The following is a 17,341-nucleotide window of genomic DNA, read 5'->3' on the forward strand; positions in this document are numbered from 1 at the left end:
ATCCTGCTGTGGCCCAGAGCACATGCCTCCCTCCTCCTCTCCTCTTACCTATGTAGCAGGGTGTGTGTGTGCACTTACTGCAGTGTCATGTTTACAATACTGTGTTTTAAAAGTACTAGTGATGAGCAGAAGAATGAAATTCAGTGCTCCCAAGATTAGGTTTTGTAAATATGAATTGTTAGTTAGCATTTTCTTTGATCAAGGCAAAGAAATGTAAAGCTGCTTTTTTGTAAGTTGCTTTATAGAAAAATATGTCTGTTAACAACTTGAATACATATGTGTAATACAGAATCAGTAGTCAAATCTTTATTTGCACCAATGAAAAAAAGAGATTTATAACTATGTATATGTCTTGTGATGCCTGGGTGGCTCAGCGGTTGAGTGCCTGCCTTCAGCCCAGGGCAAGGTCATGGTGCTCCAGGATCGAGTCCTACATTGGGCTCCCCACATGGAGCATGCTTCTCCCTCTGCCTGTGCCTCTGCCATTCTCTCTCTCTCTCTCTCTCTCTCTCTCTCTCTCTCTCTGTGTATGTGTCTCATGAATAAATATAACTATGTATATGTCTTTTAAATTATTGCTCATAACGGACAGTATAGGGTCTTCCCTCCACCCCCTTTAACAGCCCCTTAAATTCTTCTTTGGTCTTTTTGGCAACTGAGATTTCTGAGAAGTGAGAGCAGTCTACCGACAGCATATTGGCATATGAAAGAATTGAAGCCTTTTGCAGGCAAAGCTAAGGTACCAGTTCTGGCTAGCGTTACCTCTACATTGTGCTTTCCATTATAGTGAGATTGATCTGAGCCCCCTCTCCGTGCCATCTGTCAGTGTTGGGGATTCTGTGACAGGTGCTTTGTATGGTTCATGCATGTTTCATGTGTTCTTCTTTAGAGTTCTCTTTTTTTCTGTGTTCTAATTCTATTCATTAAAAAAAACAATGCTAGCAAGAATATAGGTAGATTAAGAGCAGCCAGAAGTTGGAATCAGAGTAAATTCTTAACTTGTGAATAAAGAATGCAAATTGGGGGTAGCTTAAGAAAGGAAAGACTCAGGTTATGCTCACTAGTTAGACATTTAGATACAGCATTTGAAAAAGTAAAACTCATAGCCTTGAGATGAACATCTGCTTATACCCCTTCCATTTTGATGGCTTTTGTCTCAGAGAACTGTAGTGGATAAAACTTATTTAAAGATAAATTGGGAAGAAATCTAGAAGAAGCAAGTGACTCAAGGCCCAGTTTTTATTTCAATGTGGTTTTGCTTCTTGGAAGATGAGGATGTTGTAAATCAAGGAAAACCCATGAGAAAAGTGGACTAAAGTGAAATGGGATTAAGTAGGGATTCTTAATTTGAGGAATTAAGATAAATTCCTCTTAATTGAGGAATTTATCTATGTTGAGGAACATAGATAAAAATCAGGGAGATCTGTGAAACTCCTAAAATTATGTACAAAATATTGTCTTAATTTTTTGTTCTTGGGAGAATCTAAAACTTTATCAGATGCTTCAAGGACTCTAGTGTCCCTCCCACCTAGTCAGGAGTTGCTAGATTCAAACAAAAAGGTTCTTCCTAACAATGAAGAAGAAATGTGAATCTATGACACTCCAAATATTGACTTTTGATTATTCTGACCTCAAGTTTTAAAAATCATATACACTTCTAATCTAGCACCGCACTGGTAATGAAAATGCCTGGGATCTTGTCCACATGATCTTCATGAAATGTTTCCAGAATGAAAGGATAGATGATCCTCCTTGGATTACTCCTAACCAGTTATGCCTTTGCATAGCCCCTGCCACCCCTGAAACCTGAAGTTAGCCAAATCAGTAATGTTGCCAACAGTAGCTGTGGCTTCAGCAGTAGGAGAACATGGAGGATGGAAGGGTACCTGAGCATTTTAGCTACAGTCTGCTTAGAAGCCAGATCTTAAGAACACCTCTCGGGCAACCTGCAGAGTCATCCATGTGAGTTACCCTTGCTGTTTGCCTGGTGTGTGCTTCAGATACTCGTATGTCTCACAAAAACAAAGGAGAGTATTAGTATCTACAAACCATAAGTGCAAGAGCATCTTACCTGCAGGTACTTGAGCTCCTGTAATCCTGACGGGATTTTCTTCAGTTTGTTATTCTCCAGGTGTATTTCTCTGACTCGTGGTATATTAGCAAGACTTCCATTTTCGATATCTGCGATTCTGTTGTTTCCGAGGCCCAGCCTAAACATGGTGTGAATTGTATCAACTCTTAAGCAGATGTTGATAGTTGGCTGAAGATACCACAGTTGTGTGGGAAATAGAAGCTGGACCCATCTGTGCTCACAGAAAGATACTTCCTGCTTGCACTTCCTAACCTATCTCCAGCTGTGATGGCTGTCCTTCTCCTCCACTATCACTAAACTCTGTAGCTAACCTTTACCAACCAGAAGGACATCTGAAAAGTTCTTTCCCTTATTTCACTTGCTATCCCTCTACCATCCCCAAGACAGAGTAAGGAACAGCTATCCCTGTTCATTTTATCTTCGTGACACTGACAGACTTGATTAGGTCCCTCTGCTTCCCCCAGGGGTCTCATTAGTATCTCCAGTGTATCACCACCACTTCTGAGTTGGGGTTAGAAGAGATTTTACCTTTGCAGGTCTTTATAGCGTTTAAAATCCTCGAGTTCCACAGTTGAAATTTTATTATAGTCTAAGTGAAGCTCCAGTAAAGTTGATGGTAGTTCTAGGAGTAAGAAAAGAGAGCGACATGTTAGATTGAGTAAAGCCAAGCCCCCATGGATTATTTATGTACTTGTTAGGTTTCACGCTGTAGACTTAGGCAGTCTTTAAGGGATAATTTTTTTCGACGTTTTATCATGAAAAATTTCAAGCACATGCAGAAATAGAAGCTGCTGTCATGAGTCACCACACTGTAGTGTCCAGTTTTCCACATGTCTTTCATCCACCATGTTACTTGTCTGTCATTGGCTTGTTCATGGATTTGTTTTTCTTCATTCACTTGTTTTTTGCTGGAGCATTTAAAATCAAATTCCATACATATTGTCATTTCATCACCAGATGTCATCAACTCATCAGGTCCTCTTGTGTCTACATAAGCATCTTGTCAGTGTTTCGGCTAATGGGATTTGAGATGATACTTTAGATACATTGTTTTACAGTTGATTTGTTCAGGTCGGGATCCAAATACAACTTTGCAGAATGCATTGGGTTCTCCCATCTCTTAAAATTTCTTCTATTATTAAGTATACACTTCTTCCTTTTTCCCTGTCTTGCATTGATTTCTTTCAGATAGTGATTTGAGATACTCATTTGTGGATTGGACTAATGATGCCTTCCACATATCATTTATTTTATGAACTAGTGGTTAGATGTAGAGATGGGATTAAATTTAATAGATCAGCCTTTCACCTGAGGATCTTAGGGTTTTTTTATGAGTACTATAAGATCATTGTTTCTTTATGACTGTGAAAATGGTGATTTTCTGATTTTTTTCATGCGTAATGCATTTATCAGGTAGGATTCATATCTAAAGAATTTTCCTGCATCAATTATTTAGTGACTATGTAACACAATTTTTACAGAAAAGGCAGCGTAAATGCTTGCTTCTTTTAAGTAATGAATTGGTGCAATGCCCAGAGATAAACAGTGAAATTTTTTTTAGTATTTTTATGAACACATGGGTTTTTACTGTTTGATATATTGGATCCATAAAGAGAAGCATCCACAGTGTAACCTGGCACATGCAGGGTACCTGATGACTGTGGGTACCTTCTTCTCTCAGCCCTGTATGTTCTGACCGCAGCCCTCCCCAGATCAACCAGAAAATTAAATCACACCTTATTTTATTAGGCTTATATATATGTATATATAATGTGTTACTTGTCAACAATGGGTTCTAGTTCGCTACCTGGGGAAAGTATTCTTTTTTCCAACTCTTACTAAAAACATTTCCTTCCTTTATTAGTGGTTAAGACTGTTGAAGGTAATTGAAGCATCCTTATAAATATCAGTACTCTTGCTGGCTTAATTTATGTTGATTCCGGAGTCTACTTTGGGTTTTAAAAGTAAAAAAAACTAGAGAGCAAGAAAACAATTCTAAACTGAGAGAGTTCTGATTACTTGAATTCTGATGCTTGACTCCAATATGTCAAAGAAAGGAGGGAAGGTTCTGTTTCAGAGAACTTACTTATATACTAGTTGAGTAAATCCATCACACATACAGAAGTCAATAAAAAAGCATCAGAGTGTTCCAGCCTATTGTAGAATATGTTGTAGCAAATCAGAGAAATCTGTTCATGTTTTTTTTTTTAACTTTTAGTTTTTTTAAAGACTTTATTTATTTATTCATGAGAGAGAGAGAGGCAGAGACACAGGCAGAGGGAGAAGCAAGCTCCATGCGGGGAGCCCGATGTGGGACTTGATCCCTGGACCCAAGATCATGCCCTGAGCAGAAGGTAGATTCTTAACCACTGAGCCACCCAGGCGTCCCAAATCTGTTCATGTTGAGCAGTCAGGGAAACTTTTTGGAAGAGGGTTTGTAGAACTTGAGGGGACTGTTCCCTTTGCTAGGGTGTGGAGAAAGTAGATAGCCCGAGAGAAAAGGGGAGCCCCTGGAGGGTAAATGAGCAATGTAGGAGTTTGGGTGAGAGCTCAGTAACCATCAGCAAACCCTAGCGTGCTTCATGCTTTTGCACAGATATTTCTATTCCCACGCTGTGGTCAAACTGGTGCCTTCTTGGAACACCTGGGTGGCTCAGCGATTGAGCACCTGCCCCTGGCTCTGGGCATGATCCGCGGTCTCAGAATCAAGTCCCACACCAGGCTCCCTGCCTGGAGCCTGCTTCTCCCTCTGCCTACGTCTCTGCCTTTCTCTCTCTGTGTCTTTGATGAATAAATAAATAAAATCTTAAAAAAAAAAAAAATAGGTGTCTTCTCCCCTCCATGCAGTACTCTTCTGTAGCAGAGTTTTCCAAATGAACCAGGAGAAGGGCACATTTCACTCAACTTGTGTTAATGTGTCAGGTCTCACTTGTAAGGGCCCTTGGGACCTCTGCCTAATTTCATCCTGCCGTGAGGGGTAGTGATGATCGGATTTCAGCAGTCAGCCTTCACATTTTAGCAAATAAATGATAAAAACTTAACTGGCTTTTGAATGTAGTAAAGACCTTGAAAGAGTAGTTATATAAGTTGAGAGATTTAATTCCAATTTAAATTTCCAAAGATAGTGGCACCTGGGTGGCTCATTTGGTTAAAGCTTTTGCCTCTGGCTCAGGTCATGATCTCAGGGTCCTGGGATTGAGTCCTGCTTCGGGCTCCCTGCTCCATGGGGAGCCTGCTTCTCCCTCTTCCTCTGTCCTTCCCCCTGCTTGTGCTTTCCCTCTCCATCAAATAAATAAAATTTTTTAAATAAAATCTAACGATGGGATACATTCCTTAAGCCTTTGGAAAAATCTTGAAAACATCATGAGAAGTTAAACCTTCATTTTTAAGGTACACTGAAAATTGAAGAGAATTGCTCTCAGGATGTGTTGCAGGGCAGGAGAGGCTACTGTTGGGCACAGCCCTGGGGCAATGATTGCCAGTCTTTCTCCTCCCTGACCCTCCTGTCCTGCCCTCTGCCTACCCCTCTCTTTCGTCTACTGTCAGCTTGTCAGAGGCATTTTATGTATGGAACCTGTTAGGTGGCATATATTTGTGTTGGTGGTGTTGTAAAGATGAGAAGTAAATCATTTTGGGTATCTTGTTGAAAAACCGCCATCTTATGGAAAGCTAAATAAGGCAGCTTTTTAATTGTGTCATTCTGAATTAAACTGATTTTTTCCTGTATAAACAAATTGTCTTTCCACTTTTGTTTTATATGATTTTCCTCCTAAGTGGAAGATCACCACTTGATTCCTAAGAGCAGCTTTTAGTCCTTTAACTTAAGAGTTGATGTTTGTTAATCTCTTCTGGATTAGGTGAATAGTAGAAAAAAATTTCGATGAAGTCTCTGCTTTTTCTGTGGACACTGAAGGACAAAGCTGTTTGCAAGGAAACTATACTATTAACCACAGGGATTATTTCTGACTCAGGTCATCATCATAGCAGAGAGAAAGCATCCCTGTCAGAGAAGAGGAACAGACTCTGAGTAGGGTTCCCAAGAAAGGAGAACCTCTCCAGCTTATCCCCGCACTGAGAGCTTTCAGTAAAACATTAGAAAACTGGTCCAGTAGCAAATTTAAGGAGCATTTTATTTTGAGGCACTAGGCTTTAGGTTCTGTCATAAAGAGCAAGTCTCCATCATGTCAGGCGGGAGCATTCACTGGGTGCTTGTGAATTAATGGTACAGACCTTTCTGTGCATTGGCCCATTAATATGCACAGCACCTGAGTGAATAAACAGGGTACAGGGTGCACACACTCCCCCCACCCCCCAAATCCAGTGTCTGCCCTGGTCTACCCTCCAGGCCCCTTCCCCAACCACTGCTGCATGGCTGGGGAAGGTCCTCTGGCCCCTTGCATCTTCCCTGACCACCTTCTCTAGAGAATGTGCACCTCTAGCAGATACTTCACAGAATGATGGGTATAAATGAGCAAATGTTAGGAGGGAGAAGCAATAAAAAGTTCATTACTTCTTAATGTTTATTCTCACTGGGGAGACAAAAAGATTCTGTTCTCACTGGAGGGGGAAAAAGGCACTATGTAGGGCTCTTTATGTTTGTGAAAAAACAGGAAATGTCACAGTACCCTGACCACACACACTGATGTAAAGGATTCTGACTGCCTTGTGGTTTTGACAGTGTATACAGTTTATAGTAATACATTTCATGGTCATTTAAAGGTGACAATGTTTTAAAATACCTTATCTTAAATAAATACAAACCTTTAGGAATTGAGGTGAGTTTTGCTTCTGCAATTCTGATATGGAACACTGTCACTCCTTCAAATGCCCCTGGTTCAATCCCATTATTATCCAGAGGGTTTGCACTCATTTCTGTGGAGACAAATGACATAAGTTAGCATGCAGCCATTGTGTTTGGAGGAGACCTAGTGCAGGCACAGACATCCCAAGAACATTGAGAAGTTCGAGTTTTATCCTGCACCTTTTTCACTCCGGGTGTTAATTTCTGTGTCTATCTGTTCCCCTTTCTGTTGCTGTCAGTAAAAGACGGCTTTGTATTACATATGCTTATGTTACAGTAGATTAATACTAGAGTAGATTTCTTATATAGAATATAAAAGATTTTTGCTTTGAATTACTAAGTCAGTGACTTGTTATCAACTTTGTTCTGACCGTGAGCATGATATTTTGTTATATTAATATTATATTAGAAAAAAGATAATCCCTCATAAAACATGTGTTTTCCAGTATACATTTGTCACCTAAGCTTTTAAAATTATTACTCAATTAGAAATTATTTGATTAACAAATACAAGTTTGAGGAGATGTCAGTAAGTGAAACTATTTGGTAAATGCCAGGCATTTGCCTGACCTAAGTGAGGAAGTGAATGAGAATATCGATCTAGAATTTTAAATGAATCTTTGAGAGGGAGGTGGCATGGTTAGATAGTGGGCATTAGAAGTAAAATATGGTGGAGTTTACAATGTCACAGGAAATTCCTAAGCTCAGCAGTCTTAAAGCAGGTATTGTAAATTAGATATACACTGCAAATAATCTCTGAATTAATTTTGTACATTGTATTAGAGTAGTTTATACAATACATTAAAAATACTACCTTTTTTTGGTGTAAGCATAACTATTTTTTTTTTTAATACTACCTTTAAATTAAAGTCAAATAACAGATTTTGCCAGTTAGGAAGAAGTCAGAAAACTGAAACCACAATAGGTGTTTCAAAGGGGATTCTTGAGAGAGTGTGTTACAAATGGCATATTTTTTTAAGGGCTATAAGTGCTGTTTGATACTTTGATTTATAAATGGCTTAGCTAAATAAAGATTTTTAGATTTAAAAAGTTAATTTTGGAAATTACGAGTCTTAAATTGTTGGTGATGAAGATCTCTATCTTTGCATATTGCATATAATTCCAAAATGTCTCATCCAATTGCATAAACTTACCTAGAACATGTAAAGTATTCATTCCTTTGAATGTCTCCTTTTGTATTTTCTTAACTTTGTTATCATGAATTCTGAGTTCTGCTAGTGACTTAGGAAGATTAAATGGTATTTCACTTAGTTGATTGTGGGACAGATAGAGCCGCCTCAACTTCTTTGTGGTTAGAAAGGCTTTTGGGTGAATCTTTGTTAGCTTATTGTTGTTCAGAATCAAAGCCTAGATAAAGCATAAAGAGTGACACCATATTATGAAGTGGACATGATTTACCAATATTCTGCAGTGATTAGCCACTTATGGAAACCCCTGCAAATTACATCATTCACATACTTTATTAACTATGTAAATAATTCCCCAGTCCAATCTAACCAAAAACAGATATTTACTACTGAGTTGGAACAGAGTGGTTCCAGGCCTTTGATTTATCTTTCAGTAGGTGATGTGTTCATGTAGTCAGGCCCTCCCCCTCTGGTGCCCCATTTCCCTTCATAGAAGTGATTGATGGTATTGTATCTAAATATCTCTTGAGGGGGTTCCTGGGTGGCTCAGTTGGCTAGGCCTCGGACTCTTGGTTTTCAGCTCAGGTCCTGATCTCAGGGTCCTGGGATTGAGTCCTACTTGGGTCTGCCTGCTTGAGGATTCTCTCTCCCTTTGCTCCTCTTCTATCCCACCCCCCACTCAGCACACATACTTGCAAATAAATATCTATTCAGCCACACCAAATATGTTTTTGTATGATTTTTATCACCTTTTAAAACCTTACCTCTTTTATGTTTGCTAATGCGAAGTGTTTTTCCCAGAGTGGAGGCCTATAGGGTAAACTGCTACATCGTGCCCTTGGCATGCAGGCATATCTCAGACACTGGGGAGGCAGCAGAACTCCTGAGAAATGCCTCAACCCCTTCTAAGGGCCCCGTAGGAGCAGCCTCGGAGCAGCTCCACTCCCAGACAGCAGCCCAGCTCTGCAGTGTCCAGAGTCAAACCCATGAGATGTGTGGACGGCGCCTGAGCTCAGTGCCTGGGTGCGCTGGGCAACAGGGGCTACACCATGTGTCCCAAGAGCGGTAGCTGGTGGCTTCATTCCTAGGGACTTTTCATCCCTCTGCTTCCTTTAAAGAGCAGCTCTAGAATCGTTCCGTTGATGAATTTTGTCACCAATGCCATCCTACCCCAACCTTCCCCATGTTTCCAGACTTGATATATGCCCTTATAGAGTTATTCACGGGATGCTTCTTCCACAGAAGAAATACACATGCTTTGGGAGCTAAACTCCCTTCATTATTCTCTTTACTGTAGGCTTTTTTTTTTTTTTTTTTAAGATTTTATTTATTCATTCATGAGAGAGACAGAGAGAGAGAGAGAGAGGCAGATTCACAGGCAGAGGGAGAAGCAGGCTCCATGCAGGGAGCCCAACATGGGACTTGATCCTGGGTCTCCAGGATCACACCTTGGGCCGAAGATGGCGCTAAACTGTTCGGCGGCCACCAGGGCTGCCCAACTTTTTTTTTTTTTTTTCAAGTAGGCTCTACATGAAGTGGGGAGCCTGATGCGGGACTTGTGCTCATGACCTCAATATCTAGACCTGAGCCAAGATCAAGAGTTGGACGGTCCACGGACTGAGCCAGCCAGGAGCCCTATGGGCCCCTCTCTGCCCCTCCTCTCAGGCAAACTGTCCATTACAGGTTTCACCTGGAGCAAGGTTGGCTGCAGAACTGGAATCAGGAACGTGTCCATTTAAGTGTGTGCTCTTCCCCTTTGGCTGTGCTGATGTCTGGGGAAGAGTGGAATTAGAACTTGCTGAGTCCTTACTCAAGCCTATGATACTAAGTTGGCAGAAATGCTCTCTCTCCTTTACCATGGAGGGAAGGGAGGGACCTTTGTCCTGTTGGGCCCTGTGTCCTGCTGTTCTGCCACGGTGGGCACTTGTTTAGGCCACCCCTGCCAGGGCTGCCAAAGGGAGCGTGTACCTCAGTCAGATCCAGCTATGTGCATGGCAGTTGTTTGTATCCTCCCCGTGGGATGTGCAGTTGCCAGAGGGGCCTAAAAGGAAGTGTGAGGAATGCAGAATGGAGTGAGTGCAGATGGAGGGCCACCTGGGGCTGCCCCTGCACCCTGGCTTAGCAGAGTATCTCCAGTCACAGCAGACTTGCAGTGTTGGCCTTCACATGGAAGTTCCAGAAGTGGCAGTCACAGAGCCCCCAGCAGTGCTTCCAGAGCCGTCTCAGGTGCATTCATTCCCCTGAAGAGCCGCTCTGAATCCCATAGCTTTGTTACAGCTCTTTCACAGTAGGGGAAGGCCAGGCTGAGCAAGGCAAGCCACTGTCCTGGTGCCTACTTCTGACGGGGTTATGGTTTGAGCCGGGCCGGCCTGACTCCAGAAGCTACTGCCCCTCCCACACAGTGCCACATAAACTGACCAGATGGAAACTGAGGGCTAACACAGCTCCTGACACCTTTCAGTCTCCTTTCTCAGTGAATAATGGGAGCACAAGTGGGCCAAGTCCCTGAGATACTCCAAAAAATGTAATAAAATTATATGACAAATGAAATTTTAAACTCTTTATGATATTAGTATTGAATACAACATTGGGGCACCTGGGTGGCTCAATGGTTGAGCATCTGCTCTTGGCTTGGGGTGTGACCCCAGAGTCTGGGGATCGAGTCCTGCAGGGCTCCCTGAACAGAGCCTGCCTCTCCCTCTGCCTGTGTCTCTGCCTTTCTCTGTGTCTCTCATGAATAAATAAAAATCTTAAAAAAAAAAAAAAAAAAACAACTTGAGTACAACATTAATTTATTCTTGCAGTTGGGTAGCTCAATATAAAGTTGAAGAAGCATTCATAGGCGGTATTCTTTTGAGAATTATAATGGCCTTGCCATTCTCCAGAAATGTCTGTGATCTGAAGTTGGTGGGATGAACTGGATAGGTTCTTGGTGGGATTGTCCTAATATTTAAGTGGAACCTCAGTTATAAGATAAATACATGCTCTTCCAAACGTTCTTTTTTTACTGTGAAAACTTTATTACATAGGGAGCCCTACCAGATCTAAGCTGTGTGCACACTATATTTGAAGGGGAAGGAGCAGTCATGGCCCTTGGGAGCCCAGTCCTGGCAGCACAGGAAAGCATGGCTCTGCTGGCAGGGTAGAGCACATTCCTTGTCCTTACTTGTGCAGCTGACAAGAACTGTTTGCACTATGGGACTGAATAGTTCCCTTTCCCTGCCTGCTGGGGCAGGTCCTCAGGATCCATGTGCTGACCCAAAGGTGATAGGAAGGCCGGGCGGCCCTGAAGAGGAGAGGAGGAGAATAGGCCTACATGGGTGGCTGATATGGCGTCTCTGCCTTCTCCTCTCAGTGCTATAGCTGCCCTGGACGTGACAGGCCTTATATTTCCGCCCTCCAGCACAGCACGAGAATGTGCAAACATGGCCTCAAAGGGCAACCTCCACCCTCCCACCATGGGGAGGGGAAGAATGGATACACACCCTCCCATGGCTGTGATGTGTGGAATCAGGCTCTTCCCAAACCCAGGTCCAAAATAAATTAGAAATTTTACTTGCTAGAATCTGGAGGCTTTAAGTGTTACATAGAAAACCAAGAATCTTTTAAATCTTGGAAAATTAAAATATTAATAATTATAAGGGAAAATTATTTTTCATTTTTAAAGTCCTAGGGAAAAAAGCCATACAAGATTATTAATTAGATACAATGCATGTCCTACTCTCAGATTTATGCTGTCTTCAGATAAGTCAATAGATTTTCTTATACTGTATGCTAGTGAGTTCTTAGAAATAATCATCATCTTAATCATTTTAGTGTATAGTGACTGATTACCTAAGTAGATCACAAGCCCATTTTAGGACCATTTACTTAAATTCTTAGCCCCTTGCCTTTCACTTGGCTTTTGTTTTAGTTAACATCACTTGAATTAAATTGAATTAATTCTAATTTCTCATTAACTAGAACACTACTTAATATCAGGGATTTTGTCATTCTTCACACACAGAAAAGTAAGACTTGTTTACACAAAATATGAGTAATCCTTTTAGCAATGATAGAGATTTTCACTTAAATATGAACATATATATTCTTACGTAAAGTGAAGTGAGTCCTTTAAAATCATTTTCTTTGATTTCCTTAATTTTATTGTTTTGAAGATCAATCATTTGAGTATCAAATGGAATGTTGCTTGGGACGGAGGACAAACCTGAGAAATAAACAAACATGTTATTCACACATGATATGCTGAGGAGGAGTTTTCTAATATAATAGAAATACATGTTTGTTAAAATCCATTGTTAGCATTACGAAACAACAAACACATTACTCTTTGGAAAGGCTTGAAGACCTTTCCAGGTAACTTATGTATTTTTGCAAGATGTCTAGCTGGGTCTAGCTGTCACTGCTCCTTTGCACAAGGTGACAGATAAGGAGGTAAATTAAGGTGTGCTAATGCAACAACAGGCAGGTGACTGCCACTAACAGGCAGCATCTGCTGATGCACTTGGGCTGAGGAGCAGGAACATTCTCTGCTGCTTCTCTGGCTGTAGTAGGGCTGAATTGGAACCTGTGGGTTTTGATCATTTTAAGAAGCCTCAACATGTAGGAAGTTGTGCTTAGAAAATTAATTATTCTCATGTACATTCTTGAAAATGTTACTGCATATTTCCTTTAATAATGAACTCCTCTACTCAGTTATTTGATTTACAAAAACTTACTCCTCCTTAACTCCCTGTTGATGTCTGGATGTGCAATAGACCTTTGCTGAAACCCTCTCCCTCATTGCTTTGGCTGGAAGCTCCCTGGGCACCCCCCCCCCGCCGTCAGCACTCCTCCTTGCAGGTTCAATAGTGGCTTTCTTTCTTTCAGCTCAGGTTAGGGTACAGTTGCATTGTGCTCTCTGGATAGGTGCTCAGTCATGTTAGTTACATTACCAAAAGACTTCATTGTTTTTTCCTGTCTTGAATTCAGTAACAGAGCAGGAAATTACCAAGAGGGGTAGGTACATGGTGCATTTCTTCCTTACTTTTCAGGCTTTCCCTAGATGGCCAAGCATTCCCACCCTGCTCGTTGTCAGACAGGCCATTACAGTAGTTAGGCTTGACAAACATGGGGCCTTCTTTTTCCCCCCAACATTTATTGTAGAGATGTTCAAGCATTCAGAAAAGTTGAAAGAATTTTACAGTAAAAACCCACATTCTTTCTACCATCAACATTTTACTATACTTACCATTCACTCATCAATTCATCTTTTTTTATGCATTTTACAGGGAGTTTCAGATGTTAGTATGCTTTCGGGGGAGCCATCCTTGCTCCTTTAAAGAGCAAGAGTATATTTAAAAGCCCTGGGGAAGGGTTTAGTATCAAAATACTGGGAATGTCAGCACTTGACTCTGAAGCCCTGAGTACTTTTCCCTCCATAGTTTACAGTGATGACTCACTCTTTTGCTTTTACGAAGTTTAACCATAGATAAAAGCGGGGGGGGGGGGGGGGGGGGGGGCTTGGCAGGTTACCAAGGTAGTTGTTTTGTTAGGAGACGATATTGGTCTTAGGAAATGAAGTAGAAGGTCTTAGAGGAAGCTGGCAGCTCTGCAGAAAGCAAGCACTGGATAACTTAGACTTGTACAGACCTTGCTCACCCCACCCTTGATAAAATTGGAAGCTCTGAAAAGAGATTCATTTACTGAGGGAGAAAGAGTGATAGGGCTCCAGACCCTATTCATGGTTGTCCTCACCTGAGAGAGGTGAGGTATGTACCACCCACAGTGCTGTATCAGACTCTTACAGATAATTCATAGGTAAATTTTGTCAGATTTTTTTCAAAGCTAAATATCTAAGAGACTGTGCAAGGAACACAGTTTCCAGCCAGATGGCTGAAGTAGTAGTTGGTTTTTTTCTTAGTTCTGTGGTGACAGTCACATCCTAGAACAGAGCTGCACAGTGTTTCCACCCAAGTCTACAAGTGGGAGCGGGTGTGGAGGCTACCACACGAGGATGGTCTGTGCCAGAGATGAGTGTCTCCCTGGTCACTCTTCCCCAGAGCCGGTCAAGTTTGCATGCAGCTGCGTTAAAGTGGATATATACGTTTTCATCCTGACTTTTGCCTTACAAAATGCTTTCACTTGCACTAACTCTACATACTTAGGGTGAGTTTTTCCTGCCTGTGATGCAGCTCAGAAACAATGGCACATTCTGCTGTTTCTTAACCCTGGCCTATTTTTGCCCCATCTGTCCTGGCTCCTGCATTTCTCCTCTCTACTGCTCTTCCCATTCTGATGTGCTTCTACTCAAGCCATTCTTGGACCTTACTTGCAGCTTGTCATCTCTTCCTCACAAGATATCAAGACATTCCCAGTGATACTAGCTTATCATAAGCTTCTTTTTTAATGAATGCTTTTTGCTCAGTTGTCCCTCAAACATGTACCTTATTGAAGTCTCCACAGTGGATTGTAACAAGCTTTGACATTGCCACAAATGCCGTGGCAGTGGGAAGTAAGTCTAAAGCTGTCAGAGGCACCAGCTGCTCATATGTACCCTAGAAGTGGCCGTCATGGGCCTCCAGGCTCAAAAATGACAGATGTGTGCCACACCTTGGTTTCCCACAGTGGGGCAGGTCTGAGCATTCCCCTCGTCTGGAAATGGCCAGGTACAGTGACCCCTGGTGTGCATTCTCCATCACACCTCTTCCTGAGTGGGGTATCAGGGTACCCCTCTATCTTTCTCATGAAGAGAGCATCTTCATTAGAAATATTTTTAAAAATAAAGTACTCAGCTGAGAATTCTGCATTTTTAAGACTTTAGAAAGTGATTTAGTTCAATCACTTCAAGACTGTTCTAAGTCTAAATCATTCAAAACAAAGAACATTCACTTTAAAATGTCTAGATTAGAGATTTCACAAACTCTATAACCTGTTTATTGTTCTAGACAGGCTATTTGTCCTTGTAGGATATTAGTAGGAAGCACACTGTCAACCTGCTGACATCCTGAAATGAAACCAGTGATGTCCGTTCTCTCTGAGGGAAATTGAAATGAACCATTTTGATTCAAATTTGAGAAGAGAAGGGAATGATGTTCTGTATATGAAATTCCCACTGCTTCCCTTGGTGTTCTGGATTTTTAAGATAAGTTTGGATGTACTTTGGGTTTGTTGTATTTTCAAAAAACTTAAATGAAAAATTGCTTTACAATTAGCTGATTTTTGAAATTTCAGTGAGGATTCCTCCTATCCTTTTAATTTTGTCAATGGTATTTTCTCCAGAACAAGTTGCGAAATGTTCTTACCTAGATCAGAGCAGTGTACAACTCTTGAGTAGCACTGGCATCCAAATGGACATGTTGGGAACAGATCAAAGGGGAAGAAGGGGTTAATTGGCTCTCTTGTTGGAAAAAGAGAGTTGTCGTCATCAGGGTCGCCATCCATTTCATCTTCCGTGTCCTTCAACATCATGTTCTTCAGCATCATGTATGAAGGACGAGATGATGGCTTGGCAGAGCACAACACCAGGAGCACGAGGAACACGCACTCCTTCATATCGTCTCGTGTCAGGGCCCAGCCTACGACTGAGGAGACACTGAAATTAAGGTAAAGTTTAAACAGAATCCGTTTTTGCATCTGAGCATTTCTCAGAGCTGGTAAGTGCACAACAAAATGGCATTCTGACCTGTTGCTAGGATGAGAGTAAATTTATAAAAAGTTCTTAGAAAGCAGTTTGCAAGTATGCATTGGAAGTTTTAAAAATATCTTTATTTTTCATCCATTAATTCTTTTTGTAATCTAGCCTAGGGAAATAATTCTAATGTGCATAAAGATGTCCATCACAGAATTATATGCAATAGCAAAAAGTTAAAGATAATACTACTGATTAAAGCAAAATAGTAAAATAAGGTGTATATATCCCACGGAATACTTTTGAACCCATAGAATATTTACACAGAAGCTTAAGAATATTGGGGTGCCTGGATGACTCATTCGGTAAAGCATGTGCCTTTGGCTTAGGTCGTCATCCCGGAGTCCTGAGATCGAGCCCCACATCAGGCTCCCTGCTCAGCAGAACGTCTGCTTCTCTCTCTGCCCCTCCCTGCTACTTGTGTGCATACTTTTTCTGTCCCTGTCTCTCTCTCAAATAAATAAATAAAATCTTTTAAAAAAATATGGAGCATTGTAATTTTGAAATTACAAAAAGGCAAATATAAAACAATCCACATGTAAAGTATATTCGCACTCAAACAAAAACTTGTCACAGATATAGCTAATTGACAATCCTGGGTAGTAAAACGAATGACATGAGTCATCTTTCTTTTTTTTCCCCCTAACTTATAATGGCTGATAAGTACTACTCTTATACCTAGGAAACTAATGAGTGCTTTTAACAACAGAAACAGATGATCATACTTGACTCCCTACTCCCCATATCTTTGCATTACCTTAAATCTATGTCCCTTTTTAAGTAAAACCCACATGTCCCCTTGGCCTCACATCTGGAAGTCATCTGTAATGACCCCTCTCCCCACTGCCAGCCTCACTCTCAGACTTGGTCACTTTTTCCACAGTGTACTTGGATTTCCTCCTTCTAATCTGTTCCATTGTCTAATACCTGATCCAGAGCATCTGAGGGCCAGCCTTTTTTACTCTTTTCTTACCCATTTTCCTACTGAGTTCTATTTGTTTGGTTTTTTTGAGGGGCGGGGTTGTTTTCAGTTGTATTTTTTTTTTTTTTAAGATTTTATTTATTCATGATAGTCAGAGAGAGAGAGAGAGAGGCAGAGACACAGGCAGAGGGAGAAGCAGGCTCCATGCACCGGGAGCCTGACGTGGGATTCGATCCCGGGTCTCCAGGATCGCGCCCTGGGCCAAAGGCAGGTGCCAAACCGCTGCGCCACCCAGGGATCCCTTCAGTTGTATTTTTAAAGCCCACACAAAACTGGAACAAATGATCCAGAACCTTCTGAGCATAGATCTGTTTTCATCTCATGGCAGATTTTCACATAGGTGTGTTTACATATTATGGTTTTGTAACTATCATTTGTGAAGCATAGTCTTTGTAATTTTTGAAAATTAAAAGCATTATGAAATCATCTAAAACAGACTTATGCTGGTCTTCTCTTTGGGGCATGTCGTTGGCGGCATACAGATGCCCATTGGTAGGGCCATGCCCTGGCCAGAGGGCGTGCACACCCTCCCAAGATGCCCCTTAGCTAGGTCCCCAGCAGTGCAGCTGGCCTGCTGTGCCTGAACACCACCGTGCCTTAGCTCCCCAGGACTTCCAGACTCAGTCCAAGCTCGTCCAGTCTCAGGAAG

General features: G+C 41.5%; 2 protein-coding genes across 5 annotated transcripts in view; one reads left to right on the top strand and one right to left on the bottom strand.

Moving 5' to 3' along the window:
• The window catches only part of CENPP (centromere protein P), a 230,132-nt gene that overhangs the window by 126,670 nt on the left and 86,121 nt on the right, over nt 1–17,341 (top strand). The window lies entirely within an intron of this gene.
• The window catches only part of ASPN (asporin), a 37,565-nt gene that overhangs the window by 14,992 nt on the left and 5,232 nt on the right, over nt 1–17,341 (bottom strand). Inside the window, exons 2-7 of one of the 2 annotated variants that reach the window (XM_025984396.2) lie at nt 15,325–15,603; nt 12,136–12,248; nt 8,048–8,261; nt 6,854–6,964; nt 2,621–2,714; nt 2,072–2,210 (exon numbers count right to left, since the gene is read on the bottom strand). In XM_025984396.2, the coding sequence (XP_025840181.1) occupies nt 2,072–2,210; nt 2,621–2,714; nt 6,854–6,964; nt 8,048–8,261; nt 12,136–12,248; nt 15,325–15,574 (921 nt within the window). In that variant the 5' untranslated portion in view covers nt 15,575–15,603. Of the gene's footprint in view, nt 1–2,071; nt 2,211–2,620; nt 2,715–6,853; nt 6,965–8,047; nt 8,262–12,135; nt 12,249–15,324; nt 15,615–17,341 lie in introns of both variants that reach the window. The other variant, XM_072760547.1, reaches the window with a different exon arrangement.

The sequence above is a fragment of the Vulpes vulpes genome, chromosome 1 (genome assembly GCF_048418805.1).
Source record: "Vulpes vulpes isolate BD-2025 chromosome 1, VulVul3, whole genome shotgun sequence".
NCBI lineage: Eukaryota > Metazoa > Chordata > Mammalia > Carnivora > Canidae > Vulpes > Vulpes vulpes.